The sequence below is a fragment of the Nesoenas mayeri genome (genome assembly GCF_963082525.1).
Source record: "Nesoenas mayeri genome assembly, chromosome: 6".
Classification (NCBI taxonomy): Eukaryota; Metazoa; Chordata; class Aves; order Columbiformes; family Columbidae; genus Nesoenas; species Nesoenas mayeri.
In genome coordinates, this window is record NC_137545.1 from 2,188,029 (window position 1) to 2,206,253 (window position 18,225).

The 18,225-nt window shown below is 39.3% G+C and overlaps 1 protein-coding gene across 1 annotated transcript in view; it reads left to right on the top strand.

The window, feature by feature from the left end:
* The window catches only part of LOC308041704 (neurobeachin-like protein 1), a gene marked incomplete at its 5' end in the record, with an annotated part of 51,727 nt that overhangs the window by 23,798 nt on the left and 9,704 nt on the right, over positions 1–18,225 (top strand). The window contains 21 exons of the mRNA XM_080346609.1: positions 515–690; positions 1,049–1,202; positions 2,652–2,780; positions 4,008–4,313; positions 4,418–4,567; positions 5,591–5,748; positions 6,337–6,461; positions 8,028–8,154; positions 8,704–8,852; positions 9,704–9,837; positions 10,636–10,737; positions 11,400–11,495; positions 11,598–11,722; positions 12,923–13,063; positions 13,160–13,290; positions 14,504–14,613; positions 15,188–15,305; positions 15,753–15,850; positions 16,187–16,303; positions 16,803–16,892; positions 17,969–18,078. Of these exons, the coding sequence (XP_080202735.1) occupies positions 515–690; positions 1,049–1,202; positions 2,652–2,780; positions 4,008–4,313; positions 4,418–4,567; positions 5,591–5,748; positions 6,337–6,461; positions 8,028–8,154; positions 8,704–8,852; positions 9,704–9,837; positions 10,636–10,737; positions 11,400–11,495; positions 11,598–11,722; positions 12,923–13,063; positions 13,160–13,290; positions 14,504–14,613; positions 15,188–15,305; positions 15,753–15,850; positions 16,187–16,303; positions 16,803–16,892; positions 17,969–18,078 (2,846 nt within the window). The remainder of the gene's footprint in view (positions 1–514; positions 691–1,048; positions 1,203–2,651; positions 2,781–4,007; positions 4,314–4,417; positions 4,568–5,590; positions 5,749–6,336; positions 6,462–8,027; positions 8,155–8,703; positions 8,853–9,703; positions 9,838–10,635; positions 10,738–11,399; positions 11,496–11,597; positions 11,723–12,922; positions 13,064–13,159; positions 13,291–14,503; positions 14,614–15,187; positions 15,306–15,752; positions 15,851–16,186; positions 16,304–16,802; positions 16,893–17,968; positions 18,079–18,225) is intronic.

Consider the following 18,225-nt stretch of genomic DNA (forward strand, 5'->3'; position numbering starts at 1 on the left):
ATGCACTCTCTATGCGGTTAATTTTTCCAAATGTCTGCAATTGCTGTTTATTTTTTTAATAATCTTCCTAATGCATAATTATTGTAGGGTTTTTTTCCCCCTCCTATCTTCCAACAGAAGAGCAAACAATATAGCTATTTTATAGGGGTACTTCCTTTTGTAACATGTCTCCTTTTTATGGTTCTCTGGTTGGAATAGCTTTGATGTTAAAACAAAGAAAACTACAAACTCCCCCCTCCTTCTATATTTCAACATCCTTTACCTTCCAGAGGAGGCATAGAGCAGACTAAAGGTCAGGTTGAAATAATGATGTAGGAATCAAGTCAGTATGTATTACAACATACAAGCAAGCCATGGTCTCTTATCTTTGCATTTGCATGTATGTGGCCATTGGACTTTAGACTGCAGAGTTTTCAAAAACACCGAAGCATGCAAAAGTAGACTGTGATGAAGGAGAAAGGTTTTGGAGGTTGTCTAGACTAGAAGGGCTGTAAATATTTCTGTTCTTTTGTAGGGGGGTGATACTGAACTCATACAGTTACTTACCGACATCCTCCTGTGTATAATGTGGAAAGGCATTGAAAAATCTGATGCTGCTGCTTGGATTGAGCGAGGGCAGGTGTTTTCTGCACTGACCAAACTGGGGATGTCTAATGAGTTGCTGCGACCTTCTGATGAAATAAAACTCAAGTGAGTGTCCAGTTCAAGGATGGATTGTTTCATCTCTTTTGAGGGAAAACAGGGAAAGGGGCTTTAGTGAAGCAGGGAAGGGGCGGGTGTTTCACAACAAGATGTACTTTTCTTCACATACTGTCAGAAGTATATTCTGCTACCTATTTAGCAGTGTCACATGGTGATAAGGTTTTGAAAATGTATCGCTGGTTTCGTGAGCTTTTCGAAATCTCTTTTACCTCATTGACTTATCGAGAAGATGACAGTTATGTCACTGCAGACTAAGATGCTCAATTAAATACTTAATTGGATTTTTTTTAGGCCACTTACACTTAGAACGTATAATAATGACTTTGGGATTTGGTTTTCCATGCAGCTTGCTGGAGAAGATGTTAGAATGGTCAGTCACTGACAACAGAGATTCAAAAGCTCTCCCTGCACATGCTGAAAATGCCTTCATGCTCTTGCTAATTGTACAAGACTTCCTGCAGGCAGAAGGACTAGTTAATTCAAATTTATGGACAGAAAAGGTACAGTAACTACATAATGGAAGTACTGTATATGGGCTGAAATAATACTGAAAAAGTTGTCAGCTTGGATACTGCTGTTCCTTCTAGGCTTGTTTTTAAATGGTAGATACTACAGAGTGAGCGTCTGCAGTGGAATGGGTTAGCTTGCCCCTTAAGGAGTAAAAAAAGCATGAATACTTACCACAGGGAATATAGTTAATTTTGCAAGTTAAATAGGCCTCTAAGTGGTGGTACTCTTTCTTGAAAATCCAGGTATTTTTCAGACTGGAGAGGTATTTAGAAAATGTAGGAGCTAATGAAACAGTGTCAGTTGTAGCCTAAGCAGATTTTGCACCGTTTATCAGCAGGTATGATGCATTGTGTGTGTCCTGATTAAAAAAACCAGCCAAAACTCTGCTCTCAGTTGCAAGCTGAGAAATGTCACTTCTGGGCTTTGACCCCTATTGGATGTTCAACATAAGGTTGTGCATATATATGCAAATAGCTCAATTTTCTAGATCAGAGTCAGAAACGTGAGATCTGTGGAAGAAAATTACTAATCAACGCAATAGGTAACGTAAAGGAGCTTTCTGCCGTCTGGCTCTTTCTCCTGCCTTTTAGATCCCCATCATTTGCCTCAACATTTGTGTCGTTTCTGGCAGTAGTCTTGTTTCCTTTGCTGAGTTGTCATTGCTTTTCCATTTTTCAAGGCTAAAGGGGAGAGGCATTGTATGGAGCCACCACCACTCTTTTACATTTCAGTAATTTATTAAGGAATGTATGAAGGTATAGTGGTTTTAAGCAAATACATCTGGATAGTGAAATGTGCCATTTACCTGCAAATACCTACCCTGGTGTAGAAATACTGAACAGAAAGGATTGCCTCCTATATTTTTTATATATTTTTAAAGACATTTATAGCTTGTTACACAGTTTCAGGTGTTTCACTAAATCAGATATTCATGAAGGAAGCTGTGTTTTCCTTCTCAAGGCACTCTGTGCATTGCTATTCCTGGTAAATTACTAGCATTACAGTCAAATAATTTAAAATACAAAGCAAAAGAATGAAGTCCTATCTATACTAAAGGCAGAAATTGCAAGTTGGTGTGAGATCTGTGCTATTTAGTAATAGTGTCTTTTCAGTTGTAGTAATCCTACTTGTGGAGTCTTTAGCTTTCCTAAGGAAATGACATTTACTGGACATCAATTATAGGAAAAAACATATGCATATATACCACATGTTGGTTTTGGCTTTATTCAGGGGAGACACTTAAGTTCACCGTATGGGGCTAGAGATATTTTTTTGTAGTCAGGAATTGTTTTGCAGTGCGGTGTTCTGGGATAATTTTCTGGATTTGGGTAAGTTAGAGCTGTGAACACAGCCTCTTCTTCAGCTAGTTGAAATGATTGTGTTTCCAGCTGGAGTAGCTGTTGTGAATTTTATTTCACGCCAGTCTGTTTTTACAATAGCTCTTGGAAGAACTGGTGACTCTCATGGACAGCCTGTCCGTCTGGTACTCTGCTGGCCCAGAGGCAAACAGGCTTTCACAGGTACAAGTCCGGTTGCTCCTTGGATTCATTGCACAAGATAACTTACAGGTTGGTGGCAAATTCCTACTAGTAGTGCTGTGTTTTAAGCGCGTGGTTGTTGTAACTGTTGTGGCTTATGGGTGTCGAGGTTTTGATTGTGGGGTGACAATAAAACCGTGGCAGATGTATTGTTAACCTCCTCTCCCCCACAACTTCTGCCTTCAGCTCCTCCCTCTCCTCCCTTCCCACTCAGCACAGGTGACTGGGAGGGAAAGAAGGAGGGAGAGAAGAGAGTTGGAAAAATTAAAGATGTTTTACTAATGCTACTAAGAAGAATAGAGAAAATAAAACAAAATGTACAAAACCAATCTTGAAAGTCCCGGCAACTGCAGAGCCAGCACCCGAAGTCCTGGACTGGACTCTGCAGCCAACCGGAGCTGGATTCAGTCTGTCACTAGGCCTCAGCTGGCAGGGATGACTCGCAAGGTCCTCTCCTAATGTCGGCCACAAGGAAAAGGGACAAGAGTCCTCGTGATCTCCCATTTTTATATTTAGTATCACATGAATGGGATGTTATACTAAGTTGGTCCATTTTTGGTCACCTGTTTCTCCTTGCCCCTCTCGTGAGATGTGCATCCATCCTTATCAGTGACCTTGCATACCGTTGCTATGTCTACCAAAATATGTATCTGGCTTTTCAGGAAAATGCAGCTAATGAGGAGGCTTTAGCTGACATCTAGTGAGTCTGATGGCAGTCCTTCCTCCTTGTGCAGGGAAGATATTTGCCTTAATTCTTACCATTTGCAAATTTACCCCGCAGTCTTGCCAATGTGCACCTTCCGAGCATGAGAATGAGGTAGAGGCCAAGCTGTTGGAAGCTGGGACTATGTAGGCACTACTAGTGGCAGTAAGATAGTGATTCTGATTGTGACTTTTTGTTTCTACCATAAAATACATCTATTTGTAGTTTAGGGTTTATGTATTTTTAAGTGCACATGAACCTGGACTGTTCTGCCAAATCAACATTTGGAGCAAAGTTAGCAGGGCTGTGCCTGGAATGAGCCCTTCAGAAAAGCCAGGCCTGTTAGTTTATGTTTGGGATTGTCTTAATGCAGCTGTTTGTGGTTGCAGTGGACTCAGGTTTGGTCTATTACAGGATGGATGAGTGGTCAGTGTCCATATTTGATGGATGTGTGCCTTAGGCTTCCCAGGATGCAGCCAGAATATGTCCATATTCCTGTGCTGGAAATCACTATTTTGAGTATTGCATTCATTTTTTGTTGTTTTTCTGTGTAGGTCTGTGCTATGGCAGCAGCCAAACTAAACACACTTCTTCAGACCAAAGTAGTTGAGAGCCAGCCCGAAGCGTGCTACATCCTGGGGAAGCTGGAAGGCATCTTGAGTAGATCAATTGAAAAGAAGACAGAAACTTACTCATTTTTGATTCCCCTTGTTCGGACTTTGGTATCCAAGATTTATGAACTTCTTTTCATGAACCTGCATCTCCCTTCATTGCCTCCTACCAATGGCAGCCCATCTTTCTTTGAGGATTTTCAAGAATACTGCAGCTCTGCTGAGTGGCAAGTGTATATTGGCAAATATGTAAGTAGTAGATTATTTTCCATCATTTTCCCTCTCTTTTTAGCCATGAAAGCAGAGAAACTCATTGAGAAATCACATTGTACTTTTCGTTTTGCTGGAACCAGATTATTCCAAATATGAAGCAGTATGAAGAGAATTCATTCAGACATGATCACGAGCAGATGACACTTTATTGGAGGGATTGTTATGAAGCATTTATGGTGAACATGCACAAGCGAGACCGGGAGAGAGGAGAAAGTAAGCTTAAATTTCAGGTAAGGTTTTGGAGTGAGTGCAAGTTTCTCTTAGAACTATCTTGGGAGTTGCCTTCTAAAAGATGGAGAAACTGAATTCCAGGATGCTCCAATTCAAGTGATTGCAGGCAGGTTGATTAGTTTAAGATGTTATGGGCAATGTGACTTGATACACTTGTAGGATTTTCTTTTAATTATGTTCTTTCTATTTAAGAGTCTTATCTGTAAGCAGAATTATTTAAGAACATGAGGCCTTTCTCATAGTGCAGCAACCTGGAATTATGCTCAGATATAAGCTGCATGTTCTTTTACTTTGGTTTGAATTATTAAAATCTCTTATCCATTATGAGATGAGTCAGCGTGTGTGGTGTGTGTGTGTGTTTTGTTTTGTGTGGGTTTTTTGTTTGGTTTGGTTTCGTTTTGTTTCATTTTTGTTTGGGTTTTTTTTTGTTGTTGTTTTTGGTGGTGGTTGTTGTTTACCCTATTTCAATACAATGAAAGTGTTTAAAATACTGAACAGCTCCTATTTAACATTAAACTTTTGGAAAAACTGTTTCTCAACTGACTCAGTTTAGGCAGTAGAATTAAGCAGTAATTACAGCAAATATAGCTAAGTTACATTTCTCTTGTGTTCTCTTTGTCTACTTAATAAGGATCCTTATAGTAAGTCCTCTTTTATTCAAGTAGCTAAAGGAAGGATAGAATGAGAGTCACATTCTAGAACAGGAGTTTACAGAAAAATCCTACCTGTTACAATAGGATTACCATCCTGACCACTTTTCTGATGACGAAGAATTCGTTTCATATGGATTCAGAATGGATAATACTTTCTTCACATCTTAAAGTCAAAGTTTGGTGCCATTTCTTCCAGCACTAAGCTTCTTAAAATTTTCCTTGTAAGCATTACCTTAAATTTTCAGAAATTTTTACCTCATAGGCTTTGTTGTTCCTTCTTAATTAGTGAGAATCCTTGCAAGCCACAAAACTGTGTTTTCAAAGGTCAGAGTTATTTCAGTGCTAGATCTGTTTTTAATGGTCTTTCAGGAGCATTTTGTGGAACCGTTCGGCAGAAAAGCTCGGCAGGAAAATCTGCGCTACAACAGTATGTTAAAGCAACTTCACGGTCAACACACAGCTACTCTGAGACAGTGGAGAGCAGCCCAGCTCTACCTCCTCTCTGAACGTGGCCCTTGGGCTGAGATGTAAGAAGTTTTTAAATCAAACTGTATATGATACTTAAAAGGAGTTTGCTCACATGACTAACTTAACTGTTTCATGTGAACTGTGGCAGATTGACTCCAATAACAATTCTTGAGATGTAAAGTTAACATTCAGTGCATCTTTTATAACGTGTCCTGCATTTAGTTACCAAAATGCAAAGTTTCAAGCATAGTGCCGAGGTAGTTTTCTGGGTACTCTTGCCAAGTGACCAAAAAAATTAGTTATCAGTGAAGTGATTGCAAAAACTTTTTGAGACATCCTACAGATAGGTGGCTCTGTTGGAAAAGAGATAACAGACTTGTTAATAAAGACTTTGAGTTATTATGCGTTAAGTTGGTTTCAGTTTAAAATAATAATAATAATAGAAAATAAATACTCTTTGCAAAGTACTTTAGGTTCATCAGAACTGCAAGATGAAATATAAAATTAAAACGCAGTTTATTGCTTTTCTGTTTTACAGTGTACAAGTGGATGACCAGTATTTTTCTAAATATGTACTGTTTCGTAACGAATTCACATAGGTCTTTACCTTCTTTTAACTGTTTTTATGGATATTCTTGTATTCCAAGGGAACAGCGTCCTATTCACTGGAAACTTTCAAATGTGGAAAATTTTTCACGTATGAAACTAAAACTGGTGCAGAATTACAACTTCAACTCTCATCAGGATGCTAGTGACCTGAGAGATAATTTAGGTAAAGTTGGATTGTATTTGCTATTTCCCTTGGGATTCTTCAGTCTTTACTGAAGAAAGATACACACTTTACTCTTTGTATTTAAGAATTGTATTTAAATACTCTTTGTATTTATTTCCTCTATAGTAAAATATGTGACGTAAGAGTGGTACTTTCACCTGAAACACCATCTTCCTACTGAGCAGAATTAATTTCCCCTTGCTTATTCAAATGTGAGTTTTTGTGCCAAAAAGTTAAAGAAAGTCTTTGGTTTAAAATAAACAGTCACACAGCTTTCTTGCATAAGATTGTTTCAAGAAAAGGACACAATGAGATCAGAGTATGCACGCACTATTTCTTTACAACCTTTTAGAGCTTATAATTAAAATGTGTAGATATGAAGCACTTTGTTTCAGAAATATGCCAAACAGCAGAGTTAGGGGTGCAAACTGTTATTTAAGTTAGGTGTGTTGGATGTCAAGACTTGAGACAAAAAAAATAACTCTTTTAAACCCAAGTAAGCAAAAAATAAATGCAGTGTATTTCCATGAAGTCTGCACACTTTAACCATGTTTGACATAACACTGCAAAATATTTTGTTGGAAATGTCCATATCAAAATTCAGTTTTCTAATGTGTTTGTGTCTTCCTGTTGTACTGTTACGATTTTATATGTATATCATGTAGTTCAGGGAGTATCTTTAGTGTTCTGCTTCTCCCCAAAGTATCTAAGAAGTCTCGTTATTTTTTACTCAGTTAAAACCAACATCTGGGCAGGAACAACCCCAGGTTCCAGAATAAGTTGGGGAATGACCTATTAGAGAGCAGCGTAGGGGAAAGGGACCTGGGTGTCCTGGGGACAGCAAGATGACCATGAGCCAGCACTGGGCCCTTGTGGCCAGAAAGCCAATGGTACCTGGGGTGGGTTAGAAGGGGGTGGTCAGTAGGTCAGAGAGGTTCTTCTGCCCCTCTACTCTGCCCTGGGGAGACCACACCTGGAATATTGTGTCCAGTCGTGGCCCCTCAGTTCCAGCAGGACAGGGAACTGCTGGAGAGAGTCCAGCGCAGCCACCAAGATGCTGAAGGGAGTGGAGCATCTCCCGTGTGAGGAAAGGCTGAGGGAGCTGGGGCTCTGGAGCTGGACAAGAGGACGCTGAGGGAGGACTCATTCATGGGGATCAATATGGAAAGGGTGAGTGTCAGGAGGACGGAGCCAGGCTCTTCTGGGTGACAACCAGTGACAGGACAAGGGGCAATGGGTGCAAACTGGAACACAAGAGGTTCCACTTGAATTTGAGAAGAAACTTCTTCTCAGTGATGGTGACAGAGCCTGAAACAGGCTGCCCAGGGAGGTTGTGGAGTCTCCTGCTCTGGAAACATTCAAGCCCGCCTGGACACCTTCCTGTGTAACCTCATCTGGGTGTTCCTGCTCCATGGGGGGATTGCACTGGATGAGCTTTCGAGGTCCCTTCCGATCCCTGACATTCTGGGATTCTGTGTTTTGACAGCAGAAGATACACTCAGGAGTTCAGCTTTCCCAAAGTGTTGTAGCAAACATTTTGTGAGCTGCAATATCTGTTTCTGACAGGTGTGCACCAGACACAGCCTTCTAGTGACTCTCTGCTGCTGGAGGTGGTGAAGCAGGTGAAAGTGAGTGACTTGGAAGATGATGTTCTTGAACTACCAGAAGAAGACACTGCAGCCAGTTCCAATTTGTAAGTACAGCAGAGTAGGACTGGGCATGTGATGTTGTGCGTGCATCTATGTTTGTCTGTGCTCTTGAAGTCCAGCAGAGAAGTGGCGCTTCTCTGAGTGATACTCATGTATTTTCTTGTACCATAAAGGTAATTAAACGCTTGTTTGTGGTGTGTCACGTCTGCAGACTTCTGGGTAACCATTTCGTCAAATACTTGTGAAGGTAACTTTAGTCACATGAACCAGGACTTAGCGCTGCTCTGGGCTGGATAATTTAAGCACCCAGCAATTAAATAAGAAAGGGAAATGCAGCCTCATGTTTTTGTACTTCAGGGGAGGTCAAGTCCATTGTGCCCGAGACTGAAATATCAAGCCTGAAGAGTGCTGCTATGAAATGGTGTTTTGTAGTCTAGTCTGGAACATGCAAGACTGCTGATGGAAGTACCTTCGTATAGTCATTTATGTTGTACTTTTAATGCCATTCAAATGTAATTATTTTCTGAACTGTACTCTTACCAAGTACCCAAGCAACTGTGTAATCTTCCTAACACTTAGTGGTATTTTTATAGGGATGAGAAGGATGAGCAAAGTCAGAAAGAAAAGCTGATATTGTCTGAAGACTGTGAACTCATTACAGTAATTGATGTGATACCTGGCAGGCTGGAGATCACTACCCAGCACATCTATTTCTTTGACAGCAGCATTGAAAAAGAGGAAGGTGAGTGTGATCAGTGTCTCTTTCTGTTCAGTGCAGTTCAGCATTCTGTTTTCAGTAGGCTGAGCTGGATTTTTTTTGAGACTGAGTGTCAAACTAATTGTGAAGAGACAAGTTGTGCATTGGTACTTGAAATTAATATTGTACTTGGTGATCAGTAGCTGGCTGATCCCTTCAGAATCAAGAATCTGGAATTGTACTTACTGAGCTGCTAAATGGATTCACCATTCTGAGTATTTCATAAAAAAATTAACCTATTAAAAGAAATTAAGTTTGACTACAAAATGTCATTACCTCTAAATTTTTGGCACCTCCATGTTCTCCCTGACAAATGTTTCACTTTTACATTGATCAAAAAGTTGTAGTAAGTGATAATTAAAAGGTATGTGAACATCAATCATGTATACTATTTCAGTGAACTTTAATAGAATATACATAGCTGAGTATGAAAACAGTGACCAGAAATGTTTGACAAATACTGGTAAAATTTTCAAAACCAGTGTATCAAGTAGTTGACCTTTTGGGAATTCTAAACATAAAAGCCTCTATTCAAGCCTGTTTAAGAGACTGAAGGGGGTTGGTTCATATTTTTTATCAACAGAATACATTTATGAAGTGACCTTGATCAGAAAGCAAAAACCATTATACACTCCATCAGATATTCCCTGCTGCCTCCTTCTTTCAGTAGAACAATAGCTGAAGTTACATTTTCCTAGTAAGATGGTTAATCAAGCCGCACATAAAATTGAGCTTTTCTAGGGATAACTCCGCGGTGATTGGAAACGATACTGCGTTATGTCTAAATGAAAAGTTTTTGATATAAGCCCAGTCAACTGTCAAAATTGTCTTCCTAGGAGTAGGTTTTGATTTCAAATGGCACCTTTCTCAAATTCGAGAGATCCATTTGCGTCGGTACAACCTGAGGAGGTCAGCTTTGGAGATCTTCCTGACCGACCAAACCAACTATTTCCTCAACTTCAATAAGGAGGTAGGCAGTGGCATTGGCAGTGGTTCCTGGCAGCAGCGGCTCAGCTCGTAACTCCAAGAGGTCGCGCGCAAGGGGCGGAGCCTCTACGAGAATCCCGTTTTTTACAGCCTGATCAGATCTGACTGTGGGCATTCCAGGAGCTTCTCTGCACCCCCACCCTGGCTGTGGGTGCCCCTGAAGCCTCCAAACATCCCCCACACTGGCCGCAGGCGCCCAGCGGCTCCCTGGTGCCTCAGTGCTCCCTTCTCTTAATGACCCTGGCCGGGGGCTCTGGGGCCAAACAAAAGCAGCTGTTGGCCTCAAGCAGCAGAGAGAGGGAGATGTGTCTACTCCTTCCATATCAAAGGAGGGAGGGGGAGAGAGGGGGGCTTGCATTCTGCCACAGTCAGTCCATGAATAGCTCCTATAAAATGTTGTGGAGACTTGGGTTTGTGGGTTTTGTTTGTTCGTTTTCAGCAAATAAACCTTTGCAATAATTTTGTAGGAAAAACATTGGTATAATTTTATTTGAACAGCAGCAGTATTTCCTAGAAGACTTCTGTGGCAACAGTGATTTTTTTACTGTGTAGTATCTACACAAAAGTGAAAAAATCTGCTTCATGTTATTTGTTGCCTTTGTATCCTGTAATTGAAGGATGTCATGTCCATCCATGTCCAAATGTTTTATGCAGCAAGAGATAGAAGTGTTTAAAGCATAATTGTATTCCATTTATTTCACGTTTTAAGTAGCAGAGAAGTTATTTACTTGTCAGCTTCAGTCTCTAGAATAATTGTTTTATTCGTGCTGCTTTCTAACAGGTACGCAACAAAGTATATAGTCGAATATTGTCACTGCGTTCTCCAAATATTTCTGGGACAAGATCTCCGCAGGAACTTTTTAAAGCTTCAGGTCTGATGCAGGTATGAGACTTCAGCACAAACGGTCTAAAGCATTCCTCTGCTTCCTGAAGGAGTCCTGGAACATCCTGGACTACTGATTTGGCTTTTTTCCCCCAGTGTTTACATGGCGACTGCCAATTTCTGTACCTTCGGTCTCGCCCCTGAACTTCCACATGCATATTCTTAGAACCACTGTGTTCCGTTGTGTACAGTCAGTGAGGTAAAGGGATGGAGCAGCCTCTTGTGTTGATGAGATTGTGACAAGGGTTCCAACAAGAGTAGAAAACATGTAGCAGACCTGCTTCTATTTTCAGTCCATGATACTGAGTGCTCATTTTGGAACATTTTTCACTACATGCATGGATAATTTTCCCTGCTACCTTTCCATGATGGGGCTTTCAATGAAACTCATGAAGATTAAGCAGGAAATATGATCTTAAGGGAATTAGTAACATTGGTATAAAAGGAAAATGTCAAAGTGTCTGTATTACCCTAAATATGGATACATTTTTAAATGTAGTAGATGTGTTTTTAATTTCCATCTCTTCATACCATTCTTGCAGTTGTGTGTCTTTCACTTGCCAGTGCTGTCCTCTGGCAGATAAACACTGCCACAACGTGTAATTGGCAATAGTGGTATCTTTCATGTAGTGACTTCCATTGTATCTTTTTCTGTTTTTCAGAAATGGGTGAATAGAGAAATATCCAACTTTGACTACCTTATTCAGCTGAACACAATGGCAGGACGAACTTACAATGACCTTGCTCAATATCCGGTGGTAATTAAAAAAGAATAATTTTTTGGTTTTTTTGCCAGTTGTATTTTTTCTATTTTGAAAGATGGATTTTTAATCTCAGTTTTATCTTTGACTCTTTTATAGTTCCCTTGGATTTTACGAGATTATACTTCAGAAGAACTGGACCTGAACAATCCTGCAGTCTTTAGAGATCTGTCCAAACCCATAGGGGTGGTGAATGAAAAGAATGCCAAGGCTGTGAAAGAGAAGTATGTACCAGAACACTCCGTTCTATTTCTCTATCTTTTCTGAGCCTTCAGGCTAATAAGATATTTCAAAAATAAAGTTGTGACAGTGGAAGTTTTAAAAACTAGTTTTATAACATCACAGGTGCATTTGCAAAGGTTACGATTTGTTGTTCCTACTGTATTCAGATGAGTTAGCTTAGATGGCACTGAAAGGAGGAATTTTCAGTTGTTTCTGAGATGTGAAGATAAAAACACTAAAAGGCTGGAGAAACACTTAAAGACCCAGCAGCTTGCAGAGAGAATACTATGTCCCATGTCTGCTTCAAGATAAGGAATGCAAAATCATACTGTGAGTTGAGCTGCCTGTGCTGAGAGGTAACATTGAACCAGAGTCTGTGCTGCCTGCTCTTTTTTTCAAGCATAGATTATTATCTTTGAAATAAAATATAACTCAGTGACTTGCAGCAACTCCTCTGTAGGTAGGAATGACAAGTACTTACTTACACCCACACATCTGTGTAGCAATCCTTCTTTTTTTGCTAGTGTGGGGAGTGAGTGTGCCGTCCGTCATACCACATTGCACCAGTCAGACAGCTTCCAAAACCAGCTTTCTTCAGAAAACTTGGAACGTGGAGAATTTTCTTTGAATGATTAGGCTCTGCCCTTGACTGTATTGAAATTGTAGTTAGTCGTACTGCTGGAGAACCAATTTCTCTTACCAGCCTTGTGCCACTGAGCAATATATCAGCCAGATGGTGACGGGGCACTGTACAGTGAGGTTGCCTGTAGAAAAGTGTCAATTAAATCTCTTTTCTGCATCTCGACACAGTCACACACACAATCTTTTTATCTTTTTTTTTTTCTTAAATCTTGCAAGAAACTGTGACAAGTCCCTTCAATAATATCTGTACAGCTTAGTAATGCAGGGGCGGTTGTCTGTTGCATTAAGTCATACTAAATCAGTCCTGTCTTGCCCTTTATGCAGTTTCTGACAGCTGATAGCAAGTGCCTAGGGAAGAGTATAAGAACAGGTATGCAAAGGCTTCATCTGGTGTACATCTCTGTCTTTCAGAAGTCTTTTTCTTAGGGACTTTTGAAGTCAGAATTGAAGTCCTCATGTTTAACAAAACACAATGTATTTTTCTCTTATAGAATGCTGTGATCCACATGTCAATCAACTGTAGTGCTCAGTTGTGTTTATAAATCTTTATTGTGTTTTAGATATGAGAATTTCGAGGATCCCCTGGGGATGATTGACAAATTTCACTATGGGACACACTACTCAAATGCTGCTGGTGTCATGCATTACCTCATTCGAGTAGAACCTTTCACAACACTTCATATCCAGCTTCAAAGTGGCAGGTATACTGTGAGCAAATGAGCAGCACCCTCATTTTGCTTCATTACCAGTTTACTGAGGGAGTGAACCAAGTCTAACCTGGGATTTCTGATCTGCAGGTTTGACTGTGCTGACAGGCAGTTCCACTCTATTCCTGCTACATGGCAGGCGCTCATGGACAACCCCAATGATGTCAAGGAACTTATCCCAGAGTTCTTCTACTTTCCAGAGTTCCTGGAGAATCAAAATGGTAAACTGACTACGCCAAATATTCTCATAGAAAGCTGTTCTAGTGTTCTTCAGAGAAGAATTGTTACAACCATTTGTGAATGCTGTGGAACACTTCCTATGTAAACTTTATAGTGTGCTTGTAGAAATTACTTTAATCATCATGCTGGCTTCAGATTGTTTAATGAAGACATCAGTTGTGTTAAGCAACAGCCTCAATGTTGTTGATAAATTCAGACTAGGGACTTAAGGATGGCTAAAAATAGTGTTGTTTACCTAATGTAAAATACCAGAGATGATCATTTGGATGTTTGAAAAAGAAAAAAATTACAGCAGTTAATACTGATTAAATAATTAGCAAAAGTTAATATAGGCTAACTAGTATTCTTCTTACTGGGTTCTTTGGATGATAGAGTTTGGACATCTTCAAACATGTGAGATCTTTTATTTGCTCTAGGCAACCAACATATTTTCTGCTTGCTACAGTTACCTTCCAATGTAATGTTAAATCACCTAATTTTAGAGCCTTGTAAGGTTTCAGTGCCCACGAATTAAAAAAAAATGACTGATAATGCTGATTGCAAAGACAGCATCCTGCATTCTGATGTGAGACTCCTAGCCAGTTTTTAATTCACATTTATTGCATAGCGAATGGGTTTTCTACCTACTACACAATTTAAAAATGGATTTGTATGTGTGTTGCTGCTAATTTATTCTGCTAGCTACAGCCTACAAGAGTTCTAAGTTATAAAAATTGGAAACATCCAGGTCACACTTTCAAAAGTGATTTAAGCATTTAGAGTCGTTCTAGTGAAACCTGGTGGGATTTAAGACTTCTTGAAGCCTTGATACTACAAGCATTGAAACCTGAAAGTAACTTCATTCTTATGAATAACCTCATTGAAATGCTTTGGACTCTTAGTCCTGCTAAAAGAAAGCAAATGTAAATCCGTTTACAGGTAGCTGTGTAAATGATTAATGCTACTTTGAAGGTTGAGACTTCAGCTTTGGAATAATTTAGGTACTTCGGACAACTGTTATCCTGTATTATTTAACTTTTTAAACATTCAGGCAGAACTTGCCCTTGGTGGTAGCGTTGCTGGAAATATACATTAAGAATTTTTCAATATCCTTCCCTTGTATTGAGATAGTAATGCTTTTCAATCTTTATTAAGGTATCAAGATACTTGAAATATTTTGTAGTAACTCTTAAAATTCTCCAAATTCTTCACTAGGTTTTAACTTAGGTCAGCTTCAAATATCCAAAGAGGTGGTAAATGATGTTGTTCTCCCCAAATGGGCTCACTCCCCAGAAGACTTCATTTATAAACACAGGAAGGCTCTGGTAAGATGGGGTTTATATATGTGAAATAATGATAAAGCAGGTACACCTCCACATCGTCACTGTGGCTTAAGTGTGAACTACTGAGGCTACATTTGAACTAGAGTGGTGGTTGCGTTTGACATTACAAGTACCGTTAGAACTTTCAGTTAAAAGCGCTGTGTATGTCCATAAAATGCTCAAAAAAAAAAGAAGGGAAGAGCTTGAAGATACGAATCATGTGGGAGTTTGCTGCCCTAAGACATAGAATGCAGAATTAGGTGGGTTTAGGTGATAAGGCTTCCCTTGCTTTTTAAAGATTATGCTTTATGGTTCTCAAGAGCTAGCAGCTTGCCTTCCATTGCATAGTTGCATTTCGATAGTCTAGATGTGCTGCTGTGCTGGATTAATTTTCCCTCTTACTGGCGGTTACTACCCTTAATGCACATGGATATTCTTATACTTCTGCCCTATACATTGGTGTATACCTAGTTTTGGAATTAAATATCTTTTGGAATTAAATCTCTTTCACAGAAAATAGTAAATATTTCAAGAAAGCAGCAGTTCTTATTCTTACAAGAGTATTTTTCTGTTCTAGGAATCTGAGTATGTTTCCGCTCATCTTCATGAATGGATAGATCTGATTTTTGGCTACAAGCAGAGGGGACCAGCTGCAGTGGAGGCACTCAATGTGTTCTATTATTGTACTTATGAAGGTACAAAGCAGTATGCTCTCTTGTCATTGTTGTCAGACTTGGGGATTTTCAGTCTTAGACAAAAACCACTTGATTTGTGAGCATGCCATATAGTAGACTATGGTAAAGCAACAGAATTATAGATGAAGCATAACTTGCAGAATTTTGAGTGGCTTTTATTTGCAATGTGCTGCATGCATGATGTATATTAAATTTATTTGATAAGAAAAAAGCCTTCAATTCTTGCACTTTTACAGATACACTTAAAATTCCACTTACTGAGTGGAGTTTTCAGATTATCTTTAACATGAAGGCATTGTTTGAAGGCTTTTCAGGAGTAAAATGTGATAACACTGCAATTAAATTAAGTTTCACAACATTTGTTGACCATTATCAGTTCTCAATAAGTTGTTTGGATCATGTTCTTTTTCCATTTTTCTACCCTTCATCATTCTGGTTGTGATCTAGGGGCTGTGGATTTGGATGCTTTAACAGATGAGAAAGAAAGGAAAGCTTTAGAAGGGATGATAAACAATTTTGGGCAAACTCCATGTCAGCTGTTAAAGGTAATGCTCTTTGTTCCCTCTCAGTGAGACCTTTGTGGTTAAATCCAACTGAGTAACAAAGGACTTTGGAAAAAGAATGAAAAGATGATGATTTCTAAGAGAATAGTTTGTAATTTTAGGAATTTTAAGTCTTTGCTACATTACCACTGCTAAAGGTCACACTGATGGAAATTTAACATACTGTTTTCAAAAGAAATTAATATATGTTACCAAGGGAAATTAGGTGCTCAAGAGTCTATTTTCCCATTGATTCTCAAGAAGTTTCTGAGTATCATGTGACTTGAACAAATGAATAAATTTGTGCAACCTGCTAATCCTTCAAATATTGTCTCCTAGGAGCCCCATCCACAGAGGCTGTCAGCAGAAGAGGTAGTGCAAAGACTGACTAAAAGTGACACCTCCACCCTGAATCTCTTTCAGCACCTCACTGAACTGAAGTCATTCTTCATCGAGGTAGATGTTACTTGAAATTTTGTAAAATCTGATCTGAAATTTCTGACGTGCTTGAAACAAAAGGTCACAACCTAGATGAAAATAAACATGCTTCCTATTTAAGAAAACGTTTTTAAAATGCAAATGTGTCTAAAATGAGCTCTGTCTTCTTAATTAGTTTCATAGAGGTTGAATCCCCTAAATTTGTATCTTCTGGCTGCTTGTGTGGGTGTTTTTTGAGTCTTAGGATGCTAAGAAAACCAAGAACATCACTGGCGGCACCTGAGGACTCCCTGAACTTGGGAGCTAAACTCCCTGATTTAGGACAGAGCCAGGGTTTCATTTCTGGTGTCTGCAACAAAGCATCCCTGCATGAACTGGATATGTGTGTTCCAGTGCCTTAGAGGACTCTACATGGCTGACGTTACTCCAGAGCCTTTGGGTTTTACTCTCCACAGATACCAGATTTGTCCTTTAGCTCTTACATGTAATCAAACCGAAACTGTGTCCTTTCTCTTAGGGAATCAGTGATGGTGTGCCCATCATCAAAGCTGTTGTCCCCAGGAATCAGGCACGTTCCTTTATTTCTCAGGGAAGCCCAGAGATCTTGGTGAGTTGCGTGTGTCAATACTATTCTTAGACTGCAGACAGTCAAATAGGTGTGTATGTTTCATACAACTTGTAGAGAAACACTTCTTAACTGTTCCTTTTCAAATGTGTTCCTTTAACCCATAGTGAATGTCAGCTATAAGTTAAAGGTTTGTCTTCTGTAGAGAAACCAGGCTGATTTGTTGAATGGCATTTAAGAACGGATGAGACATGAGTGTCAGTTGTCGTGAGGTGTGATGTAAGTTGCCCACTCAATCCACTTCCATAATAGCAATCAACTTCCTAATGCAGTGCAGCCCAGCTTGAAAATGGCAGTTTTTCATGGCACCATTATGTTTATCATTACTTTCCGACCCATATATTAAACTATACTGTATGCCACATATACTTACTTCAAAGGCTGGCACTGTTGCTGAAATTAACTTTTGTGCTTACACTATGGCAGATGGCCAAATGATGGAAAGAGGAGAGTGGTTTTGTATTTACATCTGTATGTATGGTCTGCATACGGGCCCTGTGCAATAATACCTTGGTTTTGCAGGAAAGAATATTATTTTCCAATATTCCTACTTAGTAGGTCAAATGTACTGTCCTGGCTTAGTGTGGTATGTGCATATATAATTTAGAATTTGGACACGTCTAAAATTCTCATTTTATTTTTTCTAAATATCTAATGAAAATATCCTCGACTATTTACATTCCCTTCTTATTTCTCAGAAATGGAACTGTAGTACATTTTTTTTAAAAAATCATCTTCCTGTGGTAATATGTTAACGTTTAATGACTGCTATTTCAAATAAGAGAAGCAGCAGCTGACTGGGTGTTTTGTATTTTACCTCCTTGCTACATGTTCCTTCTCCCTGCTTTCAACTTCTCTGGTGTATCTAGAACACACACTATTCTAATTTGGTAATATGCACCACATGTGCATTAACTCACCTCAGCTGGATGTTTTTTTTGATTTGTAGATGGAAATGTAGAAGGCCGTGCTGGATTTTATGCAAGCTCCATTGCCATCAAAGGCAAGCAGAAAATATACCTGTGGTTTTCACAGATTTTCCTTTCAAACTTTTTTAGGTAACAGCAAGTCTGAACTGTGTTATTGGAACTCATGGTTGGCTGCCTTATGATAAAAATATCTCCAACTATTTTACATTCATCAGAGATACCACAGTGACAAATCCCAAGTAAGCATGTGATGAGGCGAGGTGCGGATCAATGCATCTACACTAATAAAACACAGTAATTGTTCAACAGTCAGTGGGTTATACTGTTTTCATTGGCTGAGTTTTCACATAAGAATGCATCTTCTGATGTTCAAGAATATTACCTCT